We start from the raw sequence: 20,709 nt of genomic DNA on the forward strand, positions 1-20,709 counted from the left end.
CGCGGTTATTATCATAATAACGGGTTCTTACCGTGTTTAAACGCAGTAAGAAACCGGTATTATGTGTTTTAATTTTGAGTGGCTGGTCAAAGTCAATTATGATACTCGTACATAACAACACAACAGAATATAACAACATAACATAACGGAAAGCTCGGTGAGGCTTGGGTACTTAGTTCACCTTAAATTATAATTAAATAAATAAATTGCCTTAAAATTAACATACAATGGTTAGTAATTTCCTATACACAACCTTAACCCAACAAAGTACAGTCTCACAAAGTGATTTTCGAAACCTAGCATCTAGACTGTCCAGCCCAATGCCCTAACCGCTAGACCACAGAGGTTGTTAATTATCATAATAACATTATTGTTATTCCACAGTGTAGATACAAGTGACACTATAAAATAATAATCATTATGGACCCTGGAGGGCACAGAAGTTGGAGAGAGGGGAAACCATTTCTAAGGACATCTCCAATTTGGTCCTAGACGTATGTGTTTTAGTTTAAAATTGCCTTTTTAACTTCCATGAGCAATATCATGTATCCACTTTAGAACCTTGTCGCACTATCATATTTGACATTTAATGAGACTTATGGTTTAGTTTGTCAAAGAAGTTTATGTGACATGGTTTCAAAGTGTATACACATTGGTACTCGTAACCGTACACCGTACAGATAACAAGGACAGGACACTCACCTCATCAGCTTCGCAAGGATGGCATAAGTCTGCCGACACGGTCAGCAGGGTGTGCACACTCTCGCGAGCCTCACCAGCATTCTCTGCCTTCGCTACGCAGCCCAGCAGGCACAGGTAACTGTCAACAAAACATCACCATCTAGAATTATCCCATTTTTCACAGGGTCCGCATACCTAACCTGAAGACTTGACAGGTCCAGTTTTTTACAGAAGCAACTGCCTGTCTGACCTTCCAACCCGCGAAGGGAAAACCAGCCCAATACAGGTTATGTCACATACTTCCGAAAATGCATTTCTCGGGAATGTGGGTTTCCTCACGATGTTTTCCATCACCGGAACAAAACATACTATTAATAATAATAAAAATGAGGAGCTCGGTGGCGCAGCGGTAAACGCGCTCGGTCTGCGATTGTTAAAGTTAAGCAACGTTCGCAAAGGCCGGTCATAGGATGGGTGACCACAAAAAAGTTTTCATCTCGAGCTCCTCCGTGCTTCGGAAGGCACGTTAAGCCGTTGGTCCCGGCTGCATTAGCAGTCGTTAATAACCACCAATCCGCACTGGGCCCGCGTGGTGGTTTAAGGCCCGATCTCCCTATCCATCCATAGGGAAGGCCCGTGCCCCAGCAGTGGAGACGTTAATGGGCTGGTGATGATGAATAATAATAAAATGTATTTCTACACACAATAAGTTAAAAGGTAACCCTGTCTCTCAAACTAGGAGACCTGTATCTAGAGGGACATTGTTCAGTTCGTTAGTTTTCAAATTAGCATTGAGTCATAGAATAAGGAATAATACTACGTATAGAACGGCAACTCTCCGCTCTCCACCAGAGGCTGAGCTAGGTTTACCTCACCCCCCTCGGTCTTACTTTAGTCTCCAATCGTGTGAGTGTCACAGGTCACACATACAGATGCGCGTGTAAGATAAAGTCAATTTGTAGAGTCTGTATAAAACGAGGAGTTTTCTATGAAGTATTCGGGGTGTAGTATCGCTATGGTGAATAAACAGCATCTAAAACTTGGTTCGTGGGAATTCCACCTCCATCTTCAGCTAATATTATCCGTTACAATTTCCTACAAGATTGTGCTTACAGTTGAGATTAAATCAAAGAGTGCAATCTGCTAGGCAACTCTGAACTTCCTCACTCTGATTGGCCAAAGCTTCTCAAAGCTTATTGTTTGCTGATGATATTTTAGCGAAATGAAAACGGGAAAAGGGGAACGTCGAGGGCAAAATGAAGATAAAAAATGAAGGTTCAAAAAAAAGGTAAAAGGGGGGGGGGGTAGGTATTAATAAATAAATAGATAATAAATAAATAAGGTTTAGTAATTTGAGCATTTTTCCTACCATTCATAACAACACCGAAGCTTGAACTGATTTTTTGTTACCCTGGTAATAAGGCCGTCTTTTCTACCACTTATTTGATTATAATTGTTTTTTTTTATCACGTATTAGAGTCGTGGTAGCCACAGTGGGAAGAACGCTGGACTCTCGTGTAAGGTTCGACTCAAGCACGGGCCTCGAATTTTAATTCTTAATTCACATTTAGATCATAAATGATTATCACGTGCTGAGTAGTGAAGGAGGATATGGTGAGGAAACACACATTCCCTCCCGTAATTGAGTTGGGCTTCGTTTGAAAGGTCAGACAGACAATTGCTTCTGTGAAAAACCGGACCTGTCAAATCTTCGAACCTTCTTCCCTTCGGTAATCATTAATATTATAATTAAGCTTTTTCACATAAAGTAAAGAAGAAACAACACTGTTTTAGAACCACTGGGTTACAGCGTATAACCCAAATATTTACAGAAGCTATAATTGGATCCACGGAAGGGGCAAAGATGCTCGCGAGGCAAAATTTTTAATTTTCCAATTATTTTCTCGTTTGAGTGTACTTAGAAGAGATTTTTAAAAAGAAATATATTTTTTTGTCAATATTGAAACATTGGATGTTTGGTTTCAATTTAACGATAATACTCGATTTGATAATTTAAGCCGGTTCAAATCCCGGTCGGTACTTATCGGACGTGTTTCTGTTAGACAACGTGTTAATGTTAATGGTCGAGCCAACTGTGTTAATGAAAGTACAAAAGAATAGGCTAGGTTCCAACTAGTCAAATCAGTAACATTTTTCCTAAACGTTAAAACACGAAATTACTATCGAATTTATATGAAAAAGCACACTGTGACGTCATAGAAAAACGTGATAAAATGTCGGACATGTTATATGTTTTTCCTGATTAAAATTCAGAAATAAGGTAAATAGAAAAATCAAAAGGTTTTTCTTTAGTTTTAGATCTGAATTTAGTAATCAGAATTTTATAATTTATCTTGAACCTAGTATACGACCCAACTATATCGCTAAAAGTTCGAAATTACGTGTTTTCCGCAAAAACAAATTAATAAATAAAATTATTCCCAACCCTACCCCCAATTTTCACGTTTTTTTTTTTAAGAACGTCTAGAGAGTAAGGGAATTTTTCTTGCAGCTTCTTTTCCTCAGTTATACATGTTGTGAGAAGCTGCAGCTGACGTTCGTTACGTAAAAAATGACGATCCACAGTGTCACAAGTGAAGTGAATGAGTGAAGATATTTTTTAATTTTAAATTTTAATATATGACAACCCTACTCCCCATTCCTCGGTCACTCTTGTATCACCCGTCCGTCCACAACACAACGTCAACATCTCTTGTTTGTGTTCCATTCGGATTTGCTTGCCACCAGTTAAGGGGTTGACTCCTCATAAAACATAGAGCGGTGCCCGCTCCCACAGGTTCTGTATTCGAATTATATCGAGGGTTTCAACCAATAGCTGTACGCCGTTTATCCATGTAGATACTATTCGCTGCGTCTATTGGTCAAAGTGCTTGATATAATTTGCGCGGACCGTTAACTCAATACTATCTTGACATCTGTCAATATCGGATATCTAAAAATAGAACAAGAGAGAAAAACAAGCATTACTTAGGTCTCAAATAACAAAGTAACAATTACGATTTACGATATAGTCAAATTATAATGCTAACGGCCTCTGTTATCGGATCGGAGGTCCCGGGTTCGAATCCCGGTGGGGACATATCACAAAAATCACTTTGTGAGCCCTAGTTTGGTTAGGACATTACAGGCTGATCACCTGATTGTCCTAAAGTAAGATGATCCGTGCTTCGGAAGGCACGTTAAGACGTTGGTCCCGGTTACTACTTGCTGTTGTAAGTGGAATCAATAATAACCCTGACACCAGGATTGCTGAGCTTGGTAATTCGCCTCAGAACCCACACGATAGAAGGTAATGTTTTGTATTGTTTGTGGGTTCTCTAGACCTTCAAGTAGTGGCAAAAAGGTGTAGAAATCATTTAGCTTAGTTTATCTATGACAAAAATAATAATTTCGATCACCGAATGGTTTTTGGCTGACACTTACGCCATCTATTGTCACCGAAAAGTATACAATAGTATTGTTAATTAGATCAAGTAGTTACTATTGTTATTGATACTTGAAGTTTTATGTACCTACTTAAACTATTTCTGCATGGTTTGTAACTGTTTATTTTGCAAAATAAATGATTCGATTTTGATTTGATTCGAGCGCGGATCACCGTAAAATAGGCAGCGAATCTCTCCCTTAACAAAGCTATGGATAATCTAGCGATATAATTGCAACATGACTTTACCGTAGTCATGATGGAGTTGTGCCGTCAACAGTGTTGTTATGACGAGAAACTTTTGATCTGCGGTATAAAAAGGCCACATTGCAGCAATTCACCTAAAAAGCAACATTGCTATTAGTCGACATTATGCACCTTCCGTTATATACGCAAATGTCATCGCTATGTGGTATTTTTAACCTCAAGTATAAAGAAGTGCCAAGATGACTTGTTTTGTATTCTTCTGAATGGTTGTGTTTTTATACCACTCACCTGCGCTTAGAGAAACTCACAAAAAATAATACGGAGAACGGAGGATAAATAAAATTTAAAATTCGAATATAGAATAGAATTCCTTATATAACTAACCTCAAAAGAGGCAAAGACAAATTAAAAAATATACAAGAGCATGGCGCCACTGGAACGTCAAGAATTCAAAATTGGAATTCCAAACGGCGCGCCTCGATTGGCCAGTATGACATTATATGCTCCTAAACAACATTTGAAATACAACTCAAAAAATATTTTACCCTTTAAAATCCAACCGATTTTCAATTACTGAACAGTAAAATTAACTTTGTAAAATTGTTAATCAATACAACTTTAACTTAGCAGTTCGAAAATTTTGTTTTGTTATATATTGCTGAACAGTTTATCCTTTAGGAACGGTAAATATAAATTGGTATGTCTGAGGCTTTAGATAATATGGCCCTCCTGGTTGACAGGTATAGATAACCTAATCTTAAATATTTCTTACCTTTCCGTCTCGGATTTAAAAAGGTTACTCGTAAGTTACCTATGGGATAATATTAAGAGATTAGTAACGATGGACAATTTGTATTATTCCATGATTGGAGATATAAAGAAAATCTTGGAATGCTTACAACTTTATAAGGCGTATTAAAAATTATTAAAATCATGCCAAAATTATAGAAATCCTGATTGCGTATTAGTAATGGCGCTAGTATTAATGTATCGAGTTATTTATTTAGTTTTTTTTTATAAAAGTAAATGTTATATAAATTTCCAACAACATGGCTTTAATCATCATCATCAGCCCATTAGCCCACGGGCCTTCCCTATGGATGGATAGGGAGATCGGGCCTTAAACCACCACGCGGGCCCAGTGCGGATTGATGGTTATTAACGACTGCTAATGCAGCCGGGACCAACGGCTTAACGTGCCTTCCGAAGCTCGAGATGAAAACTTTTTTTTTGTGGTCACCCATCCTATGACCGGCCTTTGCGAAAGTTGCTTTACTTCAACAATCGCAGACCGAGCGCGTTAACCGCTGCGCCACCGAGCTCCTCATGGCTTTAATACATTGCTTAAATCACTTACTTACTTAAATCTAAGTAGGTACCTAACTAAAGTATACCTACTGGCATACCCTCGTGGGCTTATGTTATGTCACTCTATCAACCCCGCAAAGAATACACACTGAGAATAATAAAACAAGTTTATTATTGCACATAAATCTTAAGTCGCACGCGTTCAATTTGTGCCGCTATAAATATTATTCGAGAGTACCTAAGTAGAGTTAGGTTAAATATAAATTTAAAAGCATCGCCGAAATAGATTACATTCATATTTCTGTTCTGCGGTTACTACTTACGTTTTTATTTGATTTTCTACAGGCTGATGATTAATCCTCAAATTATAGATAAATAAATACTTTATTATGACATTGGTGCTAATTCCTGTAAATACCATCTAATTTTATTTTAAGTTATATCTGTCATTTTCTTATCCGCCGAAAAGGAAAGGGACCCGTCCCTTAATCGACAAGCATAAAATTTATGGAACGCACGTCAATTTTAAGCACAAATCTAAAACAACCGTCTAAAAATTTTACATTGGCCAATAACCCGACAGAATTAAGTTGACAGCACACGTCAAACGGTTTGCATACCAGCGAGGTACCTATTTGATTCGCCAGGGTTATTCATTCAATTTATTCATTCTTCCTAAAATTAAGAGCTGTCAATTATCTGTCCCTTTCCTTTTCGGCGGATAAGAAAATAACAGGTATAACTTAAAGTAAAATTAGGAGGTGTCTGCAGGAATCGGGGCCATTGTGAGGTGCGCTGGAAAGCAATGAATGAGACATGCACAGGACCGGAAAGGATGGCGTGAAGGAGAGGAGGCATATACCCAGCAGTGGGTGGATGCGGACTGAGTAGAAATAGTTTATTGAGCACAAAGAACACAAAGTACAGAAAATAGAAAAATTTAAAAAACCCCTACCACATACCCTACAACACACCTACCAATATGAATGTGAATATGAATATGAATACGAATTTGAATGTGAATATGAATATTAATAGGTATGAATATGAGCTTTCTGTTATACCAACGTGATAGGTTCTATACGTAAGACATGTTTTTTTAACAATAACCATTGTTACCACGCAAGAAAAATACAGCCATATCGGGATGAGCGGAGATCAAAATCCGTTTACCCTCAAAGCCTCAGTAATTACGGTACCAAAGTTTCCTAAAAATAATTAATATTGCTACTTATTTACCGTCACGTAAAATGAGAACTTTAAATAAACGCTGTAAAGTGTTACTGGCAATTTTATTTTTTTTAAATACGACTCAACACGAAAATAAACGTCCTGTATAGACACATCTAGGTGGCGCCAATCACGGCGCGTTCTAAATTCAAACGCGCTAATGGAAGCCGCGCTCGAGTGGCGCCTGCGCTTCTATTGCTTTGGGGTTGCCAGCTTCTAAGTTTTTCGTTCGATATTGGTAAAATATACGTAGTCAATAAAAGATAACTCCCATAGCCGATAATAATAAGAAAAGCCTCCCTATTTCTTAAAAGAAAAAAAAATTAAAAAGCCCACGACCAGAAAAAAATTACGCTAACAGCAGACCAGCTCAGTTCCAGAAGACATTATTAGTGTTTCAAATGTCAGATCCCACATATGCTTGCAAGCAAACTGAGCGTGTAACATTCCACACCTAACAAACGACCTGATGACCTTGAAGACCCACCAAACATAGCTAAGAACATTCTCGACTGATATACCCAGTCGTTTTTGCGTCGGGGGTTAAAAACAGCACTTTATTATTATGTACACAATCAAACAGACATAGATTTGTTTAGCATGCATTAATCCGTGATATCCCTGTTCGGAGAACGCGTGACCTACATCGTAGGGTCACGGGTTCGAATCCCGGCTCTGGCTTTAAACCATTGAATTCGACTTTATGAGTTTGAATTTGGTTTTCAGGATTTTTGGCCGGTTAATGGCAATAGATTCGCCCTCTATTACATGGGACTAAAACAAAGCTGGTGAGAAGTGGGTCACATCATCATAAATTTAAGAGCCACGCTCATGACGGTGTAGCATTTTCCATTCCAGTCAATCAAAGCCCAATTCCTTCACTTCCCTATAAGACACGACGTTAACCTTTTCTTTAATCTGTTCCGTGTAAGCTCTTCTTGATCTTCCACTTCCTCTCTTCCCTTCTATGATGTTTTTAATAAATTCGCCGTGTCTTATTAGGTGTCCAGTCATCTCGCCTCTTCTGTCCTCAATAATTCTCAGTATTTGTCTGAGAAGTGGGTGTATGTGCTATTATAACCCTGCCTACCGCTTCGAGGATACAGGCGTGATGTTATGTATGTTTATGTGTGGCATGCGCTGGCAACACCGTCAAACTACAAAACTCCAGCGCTTAAAATGTTTCCCTCCTTAATTCCGGTTAGATAAATGCAGTCGGCGGCTCCTTTACCGGCGTGATATATGCCTTCCCATTAACACTAGTGTCGCCTTTGATATATCTTATGGGAACAACCAATTGAGTTGGAGCTGCGACATTTTATGAGTTGATGGAGAGAACTAAATTGTAATTGAAGTGTAATGAGAAATTTTCCAGGCTACGCTCCCCACAAAAATATATAGATGGCTCTGACAAAATTTGCCTTCGTTTAACCTTCTAGTTTTATGGATAACAGATATTATGTATTTTGCAAATGGTGCTAATTCCTGCAGACGCCATCTAATTTTATTTTAAGTTATACCTGTCATCTTTTTATCCGTTGAAAAAGAAAAGGACAGGCACGTTAATTTTAAGCACAAATCTAAAACAACCAAGTTCGGTCTAGTCCTAAAAGGACGCTTAAGTGGCTTCCCTTTATGTGTTCACAAACTTAAAACGTCCACAAATTCATGACCTTCGACATTTCATCAGTTTCAACAAAACTTCACGGGATTTTCAATACGAAGGGATCAAGATATTATGGTGATTAGTTGGAGATGTTGTGGCATGTTAAGTGTGTGAGGTATGTTAATTTCGGTAGTACATTTATTTTGATATCCAATGGAATCAAAGGGAAGATTTCTTGCATTAAAATAGCTGTCATCTGAAGCATTTAAATACTACTTTGTCAGCTAAAACGTTTGTGGTCTTTTGAAGCGTTTTGTTGAGATATTGGTAACCCTGAAAATAGTACCGTCCTTTACTTCCGACGGCTGCAAGAAGGAGATAGGACTAGTTTTAGAAGTGTCAAAGTAAATTAAAATAAATATGGGTGTTGGTAGGAATCAGCACAGTTGGCATTAGCATCCTTAAATGTGTTGTAATTTAGGCCAGTTTCTTTTTTGTTTTGTATGTCCATGTATGTTAAGTTTTTTAAAACATTAGAAATATTTAAGAAGTTTTCTTTTTGCTTTTTTTAAGATTTATTTATTTTATTTTTACAGTGTTACAGTTTAGATCGGACATTTTTAATCTGTTCCATGTAGGCTCTTCTTGGTCTTCCCCTTCCTCCCTTTCCTTGTAGCTTCCCTTCTATGATGTTTTTAATAAATTCGTCGTGTCTTATTTAATGTCCAATCATCTTGCCTCTTCTGTCCTCAATAACGCTCAATATTTTCTTCTTTTTCAAGGTGAACGTCATGTCTTTCTTATAAGGAAGTGAAAAAATTGGCCTTTGATAGAGAAGAATGGAGAATGCTACACCGGCAAGAGCGTGGCTCTTAAATTAGTAATGAGTTTAAGCTTTTAAGGTTTTTTGCCTTGGACTTTTTTTTGCATTAAAAAACCTCTACAAAAACAAATGCCTATGCAGGGGCATAAAAAATACATTTTCATTCACAGTACTTAGAACGAAAAAAAGTTGAGTTGAAAAACTGCAGTTTTAACATACTGTAAATACCAAAACGGATTACGTCTACCAAAATTGACAAATGATTATTTCAATAATATTTTATTAATAAGACTTGGAAAATAGGTACCTATCTAATATTTTCTTCTTCTATCGTTCGTCGTTCAACTTCATCATCCCTGGTGTCAGGGTTACTATTAAGCCGCCAAGGCCCTTGACATGGCTCATGTAACTATTACTCACTTACATCAGTAAGTAGTAACCGGGACCAACGGCTTAACGTGCCTTCCGAAGCTCGGATCATCTTACTTTTTGGACAATCAGGTGATTAGCCTGTAATGTCCTAACCAAACTAGGGATCACAAAGTGATTTTTGTGATGTGTCCCTACCGGGATTCTCGGGGACCTCCGGATCGTGAGCCCAACGCTCAACCACTGGACCACAGAGGCCGTTATCTAATTTCCATACTCACCATATGCAAAAATCTGAACTAAATCAACCAAATAGTAACAGGTGCGTAGGCCATTAAACTTTAACCCATAATCATCCATAAAGACCCATAAAATCATTGAAACGAACCAAAATGATTCGAAGGCGTGACTGTCATCGTACAATATATCCAACAAGTTACAACATAAATAAGTTTTGAATTCATATACAACCGGATATAATGTGTTGTTTTCCTTCACCGCTGAGCACGTGATAATCATTTATGATCCGAACATGAATTCGAAAACAAATTCGACAATCATTGGTTTATAAATTGCGATAAATTAAATATTACATATATAAAACATAAACAGCCTATACGCGTCCCATTGCTGGGCACAGGCCTCCCCTCAATCAACCGGAGGGGGTATGGAGCATACTCCACCACGCTGCTCCACTGCGGGTTAACGTGCCTTCCCAAGTACGGAATCATCTTACTTTTTCAGACAATCAGGTGATAAACATCAAACAATAAAAATAAAAACTACTACCAAACTACTTAAATTAAAATTAATGAAATATCACGTGTCCATACCCCCGTTGATTGAGGGGAGGCCTGTGCCCAGCAGTGGGACGTATATATAGGCTGTTTATGTTGTATGTATGAAATATCACGTGGTTCGTGTACGTAACACTTTACATGGTCGCAATAAAACATTCAGGCTATTCCCTCTGTGTGGAAGGGTGTATAAAGTAACAACTTTATTTCACTTTAAATATGCACAAATAAAAATGCTAATATATTTTAAACAAATTCAGTGCGTCACACCCCTCGTACAGTAAGCACAATTGTCAATATTGCAAGGGTTCTGTATAAAAAAGTGCATTAAAATGAAATGACAATTAAAATATATCTTAGTGTAAGTTTTTTTTGTTATAAAGAGTTTTACAAAAAGAGGGTTTAATAAGCGATACATTTGTAAGAAATTGCCATACTTTTAAAATAATGTGATGTACTTGTAATAAAAATAGTGTAATGTAAATATGTTGTCTGTGTGTAATGTATGTAACCTTTTATGGGTATCGACTGAATTTTTTTTAATAAATTTTTAATATATTTTTTTCTTTTTTTTAAATGTCCAAACATTTTAACGAATAAATTGGTTATTCAATCATAGTATAATTCAATTTTCTTATAAATGCATTTCACGCTTAAACCGCTGAACCGTTTCAGATGAAATTTGATATGGATATAGTTTGACATTCAGGACATGACATAAGCTCACGACTATATCCTAATTGGGGTAGTCAGAGGTACATCCATCATAAGATGAACTAAGTACCCACGCCTCACCGAGCTTTCTGTTGGACATACTTCATCATCAGGTCGTCCAAACCGTATCCGGCGACGGCGACTCCTAAATATCTATCCCGGGTCGTTTTTGTGGTGGGCTCTGACGATGTGGCTGGCTAAACCGAACTTAAGACTTGAAGATCCGGTCACACGGCACACAATAAAGCTGGCCTGACGAATTGAGTGTGTAGTTATAAGAATTGGGTGTGTAGTTTTTTTTGTTTTTCGACATATTTAGGATACTTTTTAATCCAAAAATCAGCCCCTAAAGGGATGAAATACTAACAACTATTTCAAAACGCGCGTACCTTCTTAGTCTATCAAAAAGGCCCCTAAACCCCAATAGGATTTTGAGAAAATATTTACATGTGCGAGGGGTAGGAGGGGTAATCCGGACAAGCAGTGCAGTAAGTAAGTAATGCGCTGATAAATGGAATTAAATCTCACAAACAAGTGCCCCTGTCCCTGCGTGAAGCAGCGCCCTACAGCTGGATAGGTGTGGGGATGGAGTGGAGATGTCGATATATTTTTTTTTGTCGCGATTTATTGTATATTTGCCGCAAATGGCATTAACTACTTGGCCTGAGTGTTTATCTAGGTACTAAAATGTACTGAACAAAATTATAATAAGAAGCGACTTGCGACGGACTTGCAGGTACTTGCGACGCCGTACAAGGGCACAGCAACGTAAGAGGTGACATCATCTTTATTACAACAATCTTCTTCTATGGGTTGTGAGGTGGAATACCAACCCCAACAACCCTGGTGTCTGTGACTCTTGAGTTGCTTATTATTAGGTATTTTGTGTGTACTATTTATATAAGTAGGTATATATACAGGGTGTAAGATAGGTATTTCCTCACCTTATGGTTGTCTGGAAGAAATCGCTTTTAGCGATAAGGCCGCCATTTACCATGTACTTAGTTAAGAGTCTTTTTGTAATTATTTCTTTTTATTTTGGTGCAATAAAGTGTATTTGTAATGTATTGTAGATAGGCTCGCTGTTATATGAGACTTAGCTTGACACAGCTGACGTCTGGATGTATATACTATACACTTCTGCGTACCCCTTCGGGGATACAGGCGTGATGTTACGTATGTTAGAAACAAAATGCAAAATAACAAAACCATATTCATAATTCTATCGACAAACCCCATCACTATGATAAAGTTAGCAAAAAAAAGAGCATCGCAACGACATGTGCACGCCAATCTGTCGCCGAAACGCCACTACAGACCCCATCTTCTATCACTTTCTCTCACATTAGCCGCCCTATCTCCCTCTCTGTCCAACCCCCTAGCCAATCCAGTCGCGAGCACTTAGCTCACTCCGATTATACGGAGTTGCGATCCAATGGATTGTTTTCGATTGTCCGATTCGATTATCGAAGCAAAAAAATAATCGACAACTTCTCGTGTTGCTAAGTTGGATTACCGTAAAATATGCTGCACGATTATAATATAATCACAATGTATAATCAGGATGATAACAGAGAATAGGACAACCTAGTCAAATAACAAATTGTGTATGTTACTCAGAAATCAGAATCAGAAATCAGAATCATTTATTCAATGTAATTCTCATGGATAAACTTGTTGAAGGTCAACATTTTTGATATTACGTCATTTCGCAGGGTGTTATGGCTGAGGAGAAATGGCAAGAAACTGCAACAGCAACACATCTTTTAAATCAATGAGGGTATACATTACAAGTTATTTAATAACTAGAGGAACACATTCAATACCAGACATTTTTATCACTTAGGTAGTCATTAATCTTATAAGCTTTTTTACATAAAGTAAGCTTCACATGAGCTTTAAATTTGTTTTCTGACAAAGGAGATTGGGCGAATCTGGTCCAAGAACCTCCACTGATGAGACTTATGTAATGAAAGCTTATGCTTTCCCTATGATTCTGGCAAAGTTCTATCAGATTCTGTCCCGGGGTTCTTTTTCTACGGCCATGTTTGTCCTGGCTAAAAATGTGATAAAATACAGTGGGAGCTAAAATCGACTCAAGATTTGATGCTGAATAACTAAGTCTACATAAATAATTATGTATCATAATGTATATCAATTTAAAGAGGATCTTTTCCAGAATCCGAAACATAAAAAAAGCAATAAAAAATGATCATGTAAGCTAATTATAGTCAATTTACATCTGTAGCGCCATTGTTTCTCGGAAGTTAAGTTCGAGGTTCGAGGTTCGTGCCTTTTACCCCTTCCAAAAGTATCTTACCGATCTTACATAGCGGTCAAACACATAACCCTCCTTTTGCTTCGCCGCAGCGTAACGCATTCCGGTCACAGGATCCTTAATGCAGTTCAAATCACGTCATATTTCACCCCCAATTTGACGGGACAAGTGGTAACACTCCCAGGGTTTGATTCCCGGGGTGTGAGACACACCTGGCCGGTCTCACGGCACTTATCCCTGGGAGGTCGACAGAGGGTTGAGGTACAGATTTCTTCGTGATTATGAATGGAGGTAGTGAGGTTTTTGGACGGCAGATGATTTGTTTTGGATATCATCGCGTCATTATGGTGAAGACGACGAAGGTATTTTTGAAAAATAACATTCGGATATGATTTTTCAACAAAACCTGGCAATAGACAACATTTATGGTTTCATCTTTTACCCGGAATGTAAGTTATAGAGGTTGTTAAAGAAAATCGCCAGGAACATGGCATTGTTTCCTAAACCATTGTCTAAAGGTCTGTATGATAGTGACCGGGTGAGAGCCCTCAGCCCCATTTGTCCGGCCAAGTAGTTAATGGCATGTGCGGCAAATCTACAATAAGTCACGTTAAAAAATACGAAAAAAAACTAATTAGTGATGATGGAATTGGTATAAGTTGCTTTCATTATTGTTTATTAGTGATTCAAGCCTGCAAACAAAGGACAAGCTCACAAAGTCAGGGAATCGAACCCGGACCACCAGATCGTGAGACTATCGCTCTATCTACTAGACCACGCAGGCTGTTCTCTCTCTGATTGTATTCTATTGTATTCCTTTCACATCTTTATCAGATTCCTTCGATCCCTTTTAAACCAGTAAATTATTCTGATTACATTTTTACCCACGACGGAACGGAGCAGGTATATGCGTTTAGGGTGAGAGATGTTTGTGTGTGCGTTTGTGCAAAGTAATGTTACCACCTATCTTTTAAACTAATGATCCGATTTTGAGGCGGTTTTCAATAACGGGATTGTGTTTGATGAGTTCATGTTCTTAGACAGGTGTCATGGCTGTAACTCACTAGGGGGTGCCACAATATTAGTGCAAAACAATGTTGCAATATAATCAAAACGAAATGTCCGATTACAATAAATTCTGTTTTCGGCAATGTACAAGTACGTGGTAGCTTATTGCATGTTCCCAAATAATATAAAAATTACGTCTTTAACTCACTAGAGGGTGCTACAATATTAGTGAAAAATAGTATTGCAATAATATTAAAACGAATTGTCCAATTTCAATGCGGTTTTCAGCAATGGGTTCGTAGTTGAATGGTGCATGGTCTAAGATAAGTCTTATGATATTAACTCACTAGGAGGCGCTGCTATATTAGTGTGAAACGTTTATATTGCAATATTATTAAAATTAAAACGTATTGTCTGATTTCAATGCGGATTTCAGGAATGAGTTCGTGGGTGATTGGTGCATGTTCTCAGATGAGTGTTATAGAGGTAACTTTAAACAGAAAGCAACTGTATAATATATAATAAGGGACTTAATATTATGTGGTAGGATGAATCACACTTATTGTTTTGCGAGATCTTACCTACACATTATATAGATTATAATTCGTATATGCTCTCTAAAAAGTCTGAAATAAAATTAAGCAAAATTAAAAATTTTGGAAAAACCCACGACGGTAAAAATATCATCGAAAAAGAATAAAATAACTCAAAACCCCCGACTTAACCCAATTATTATGTAACGAAATATTATATTAGACTTAAAAATACTTTCTAAAAAAGAGTTGATATCTCGAGACATCGGTAATAGATATACTTAAGTACCTAAACAATGAATATGGATGTTTACAGTTTTTTCCTAACGTGTCTGTTTCTCGAAGATATACTTAAATGTAGCGATAATAATTTTACCATAATACATAACCGAGGAATATCCGTCGGGGGCTGCCATTAACCCAGCTAAAGTTTTTCTAGTGACGTGAATACAATTATTGAAGAATTGTAGATGTTTAACGACGACATAAAATACACTTATGAGTATGATTAAATTTCTATTGAAATTTCATATAGAAAAGGCAGCCCCCGACGGATATTCCTCGGTTATGTATTATGGTAAAATGATTATCGCTACATTTAAGTATATCTTCGAGAAACAGACACGTTAGGAAAAAACTGTAAACATCCATATTCATTGTTTAGGTACTTAAAAGTATATCTATTACCGATGTCTCGAGATATCAACTCTTTTTTAGAAAGTATTTTTAAGTCTAATATAATATTTCGTTACATAATAATTGGGTTAAGTCGGGGGTTTTGAGTTATTTTATTCTTTTTCGATGATATTTTTACCGTCGTGGGTTTTTCCAAAATTTTTAATTTTGCTTAATTTTTATCACCAATAACACTCTAAAACAGCCACCCTAACCTCTTCAAAATAAACTCGTGCGCATGAAAATAAAACATCTCTCGGCCCAATCAGCTCCCGGTGAGTTAACATAACATCTCTATCGTGGGCGCCCTGCTGCGCACCCCGCTGGGATGTTGTGCCCACTGCATTACGTCAACTGCCCACATAATTATGGCCCATGGACACAGGGGTCCTTAAAAAAAATAATCATGTGCCAATCGTTACGCCGTATGCATATTTTTTTGGATTAAGAATTGTGTTCTTTTTTAATTTCTTTTAAGATTTATTTTTTATTTATATCGTGCAAGTTGTCTTTGATTACTTGTGGCTCTCCCCACCCCATTAGGGATTACGGGCGTGAGTTTATGTATGTTATGGATGTAGGCTGGAAAGTCTTACATTAAAAAAAAACTCAGACAGCTCGCCATTATATTATAAATAATCCGTTCCGTCTAATTCTAAACAGTTATACTGTTCAAAAATTACCAATAATAATCATCATCATCATCAGCCCTATGGATGGATATGGAGATCGGGCCTTAAACCATCACGCGGGCCCAGTGCGGATTGGTGGTTATTAACGACTGCTAATGAAGGCGGGCCGAACAGCTTAACGTGCCTTCCGAAGCACGGAGGAGCTCGAGATGAAAACTTTTTTTTTGTGGTCACCCATCCTATGACCGGCCTTTGCGAAAGTTGCTTAACTTCAACAATCGCAGACCGAGCGCGTTTACCGCTGCGCCACCGAGCTCCTCAATAATAATAATATTTAATGTTCCTATAACTCCCTGGCGCGTGTCGCAAATGTGGTTTCAATGTAGTCTCGAGGGACCAGGTTCGATCCCCGGCTCGTGGTCTGTCACGGTGTACATGTCAGATGTCACAGGGGTAAAGGTCGTATGGCTAGAAATGATACTGATATGGGAAATAATAATAATTACTTTATCGTTTCGTTTATTTTCAAGTCTAGAGTTGGAAGAAAAAATCTTCTTCTATCGTGTGGGTTGTGAGATGGATTACCAACCTCACCAACCCTGGTGTAAGGGTGACTACTGAGCCGCCAAAGGCCCCTGACGTGACTCATGTAACGACTACGTACATACGTCAATAAGTAGTAACCGGGACCAACGACTTAACGTGCCTTCCGAAGCACGGATCGTCTTACTTTCGGACAATCAGGTGATTAGCCTGTAATGTGCTAACGAAACTAGGTTAGGTCTCACACCTTCGAAAAGCATTTCTCGGGAATGTGGCTTCACCGCCGAACACGTGATAATTATATAAGAACCAAACATGAATTCAAAAACTAATTCGATAATCATCGGTTTAGGCCTGTGCTGAGATTTGAACCTGCGACCCCACATTGAGAGTCAAACGTTCTTCCAACTAAGCTACCACGGCTCACGGCTAGGACACACTACAGAAATTATATTTTTATGTCGTTTTTATTATTTCTGTGTCTCTCAACTTGACATGTACAGTCATGAACAATATAATGTAAATAAATAAAACAACAAATATATAAAATATACAACAAATATACAAATATAATGGCCCCGATTCCTGGAGACACCGCCTAATTTTATTTTAAGTTATATCCGTCATTTTCATATCCGTCGAAAAGGAAAGGGACGGATAATTCACAGCTCTTAATTTTAGGAAGAATGAGTAAATGAATGAATAACCCGGGCGAATCAAATAGGTATGTCGCTGGTATGCAATCCGTTTGACGTGCTGTCTACTTACCTGTGTCGGGTTATTGACTGATGTAAAATTTTTAGACGGTTGTTTTAGATTTGTCCTTAAAATTGACGTGTGTTCCATAAATTTTATGCTTGTCGATTACCCGTCCTTTTCCTTTTCGGCGGATAAGAAAATGACAGATATACCTTAAAATAAAATTAGATGGTATTTACAGGAATTAGCACCATTGTGTATATAATAAATAAATAATAATAAATAAATAATGTATCCACTTTAGGACTCTGTCGCGCTAACACATTTGACATTTAGTGAGACTTACAGTTCAATTTGTCAAAAAAGTTAATGTGACATGGTACCAAAGTGCTCGTGACCGTATATATTAAAAAAAAACCGCCACATGTCCGTCGCGTGCGGCGGTCGCGAATCCTCCGGGGTATGCGGTTCGATTCCTGTGACATTACTCCCCATCCATACATCATACACACGTGCACAAACACTTATACATTATACTAACATCAACAAAACTATTGGGCTTTATTTTTGTTACTCTAAAGTTGATATTACGAGTAAAATTCGTTTTACATTTACAATTTTAATTTTGTAATGTAATTATAGATATTATCACAAGAAACGTTGTGGTAGATCTTTATTGTGTAGGCATTAGAGTTTGAATATTGTTTGTGTGCTGAAGTTTGTTTGATTACAATTATTATAGGCACGTGCTGAATAATTATGTTTAATTGTTTACGTTTGTCCAATTATATTTACACTTTTGTGCTCATTCCAGTGTACATCATCAAATTTTATTTTAAGTTATACCTGTCATTTTTTTATCCGCCAAAAAGGAAGAATTGACAGGTATAACTTAAAATAAAATTAGGTATGTACACTGTTTTTTTTGAAAAATAAAACGTTGTTAAATAACGTGTTGTAACGTGTTGCTGCTTAGCAATAAGGCCGCCAGATTGTACTGTATCTCTCTTCATCTGTGTGAATTTGTTTTGTATATTAATTTATTTTGTGTGCAATAAAGTATATTTGATTTGATTTGTTTTTAGTTCTTCGTTTTGACGTTTCGTAAAAAGAATCTCATTTAACTAGGTTGTCAAGTAGCCAATTCCAATAATCAAATCAAATCAAATAACAAGAGGCAATGGAGCGCGGTGTGATTTGATTTCACAGCCAACGCTTGCATATGTCGCGTTGTGCTAATCACGCCGCATTGCACTAGCAGGGCTGGTAGTGAAGCCATTTGTGTGCATCACAGAGGTAATGAGGTGGACGAAGTGAATTTGTTTTTTTTAGCAGGGTTTTTTTTTATATTTGTCATTGATGGCAAAAAGGGAGAGCTCAGAATGTATGGGGTGCGGAGCTGGAGTTATTTAAGTGAAATTGTACATAAAAGTTAAATTTGGACTGTATTTAATCTTCTTTGCGAGTCGATGGCGATCGATACTAAATTTTTTGCTGACCAATAATTGGCCACGCTTACGGCATTGTCAGTGGCTTCGTAAAGGTTTTTAATAGTGCAGGTGTTAGGGCACTTAGGACAGCACAAAAGGTGAGCCATAGTTTGTGGTGATACTCCACACTCGCAATCATCGCAACCATCAGCCAGGTATCCCCACCTGCAGAGATTATCCTTGCAGCGGCTAACCTGTGTCCGGAGCCTATTTAAAGACTTCCATGTGGGCCACGCTAGGTTGCTTCCAGGCGGAAGGCCCTCCGATGGTGCGATAAAAGCGGTGGGAGAACACTTCCGCCGCCAAAGATTTAAACGGGCTTGGCTAGTTTCGGAGTCCAATGGAGCCACCTCTTCAAGGAAGCTGTGACGACTTTTAAGCCTTTGAGGCACCAGATCTGGCGCTGTATTTAATAATATTAAGTTACATGTTGAGTGAGTAAGTAAAGTTGAAGTAAAGAGTTTTTTTAGTTATCATTATTTTATGTGACGATTCGAACATATGGCTTTGTAAGACACGACGCGCGACGGTAGGATAGACACGAATGATTCACGCCCTTAATTCCTATCGTCGTGGGCAGAGCTACAAATTACCTAAAGACAACTTGCCGGTATTGAAGTAACATACATAACGTAAACTCGCGACTATATCCCAATTGGGATAGAGGTACAGTCATGAGCAATATAATGTACCCACTTTAGGACTCTGTCGCACTAACATATTTGACATTTAGTGAGACTTACAGTTCAATTTGTCAAAAAAGTTAATGTGACATGGTACCAAAGTGTATACATATTAATGCTCGTGACCGTACTTCCATCGCGAGATGAACTATATACCAACGCCACACCTTTCCGTTAGAACAACGTGATAAGTAAGCCGTATCGCCATCTATAATGACACACACTTTTACTCGTTCAAAATTCCACCCAACGCGATGTAACAAGAAACAATATTTATTCAATAGTTCCATCCGAGAATCGAAGGGGTGACTACGATGGGGCGGTATTCAATTTGTGTCCTCGCTCGATTTAATAGCAGGTGACTGCTCGCCCCCTACGGCCGAGGGTCGCGGATGCACTACCCCTCGTTCTGGCGATGTCGGTTAAGTGTTTGTTTTGAATATATTACTGTCAGATCAAGTTTTGGAGGTTAATTAAATTGTAGTTTGCATTGAACGGTATGGATCTGTTTTAGTTGTAGAGGGAGAGAGATGAATATATTTGTGTGTAAAATTTTACATTATCTTTACTAGTGTTATCGCGTTTCTCACAGGGTCCGCTTACCTAACCTGAAGATTCGACAGGTCCGATTTTTTACAGAAGCGACTGCCTGTCGGACCTTCCAACTCGCGAAGAGATAACCAGTCACATACCTCCTAAAACGCATTTCTCGGGAATATGTGGGTGTCTTCTCGGCCTTAGCCTCGACCAACCCGCACTGGAGCAGCATGGTGGAGTATGCTCCATACCCCTTCAGATTCATTGACAGAAGGCCTGAGTATAGCATTGGGCGAATATAGACTAATTCAATTATGTAATATTAATGTTCCAAATTCAAAATGTAGTTAAACTCGTATTTATGAGAACGGAAATTCGGAAGTGTTATTTTTTAAGAACTTAAGTTCACGACTATATCATAATAGGCGTAGACAGAGGTACATCCATCGCA

At 38.0% G+C, this 20,709-nt stretch overlaps 1 protein-coding gene across 6 annotated transcripts in view; it reads right to left on the reverse strand.

Moving 5' to 3' along the window:
- LOC126377320 (S phase cyclin A-associated protein in the endoplasmic reticulum) overlaps nucleotides 1–20,709 on the reverse strand; it is a 526,515-nt gene that overhangs the window by 453,639 nt on the left and 52,167 nt on the right. For all 6 annotated transcript variants that reach the window (XR_007567843.1, XR_007567844.1, XR_007567842.1 and 3 more), the window contains one exon: nucleotides 703–820. Coding sequence is in view for 3 of the 6 variants with exons in the window: in XM_050024997.1 (XP_049880954.1) it covers nucleotides 703–820 (118 nt within the window). In the remaining 3 variants the exon portion in view is untranslated. The remainder of the gene's footprint in view (nucleotides 1–702; nucleotides 821–20,709) is intronic.

This window comes from Pectinophora gossypiella, chromosome 23 (assembly GCF_024362695.1).
Source record: "Pectinophora gossypiella chromosome 23, ilPecGoss1.1, whole genome shotgun sequence".
Classification (NCBI taxonomy): domain Eukaryota; kingdom Metazoa; phylum Arthropoda; class Insecta; order Lepidoptera; family Gelechiidae; genus Pectinophora; species Pectinophora gossypiella.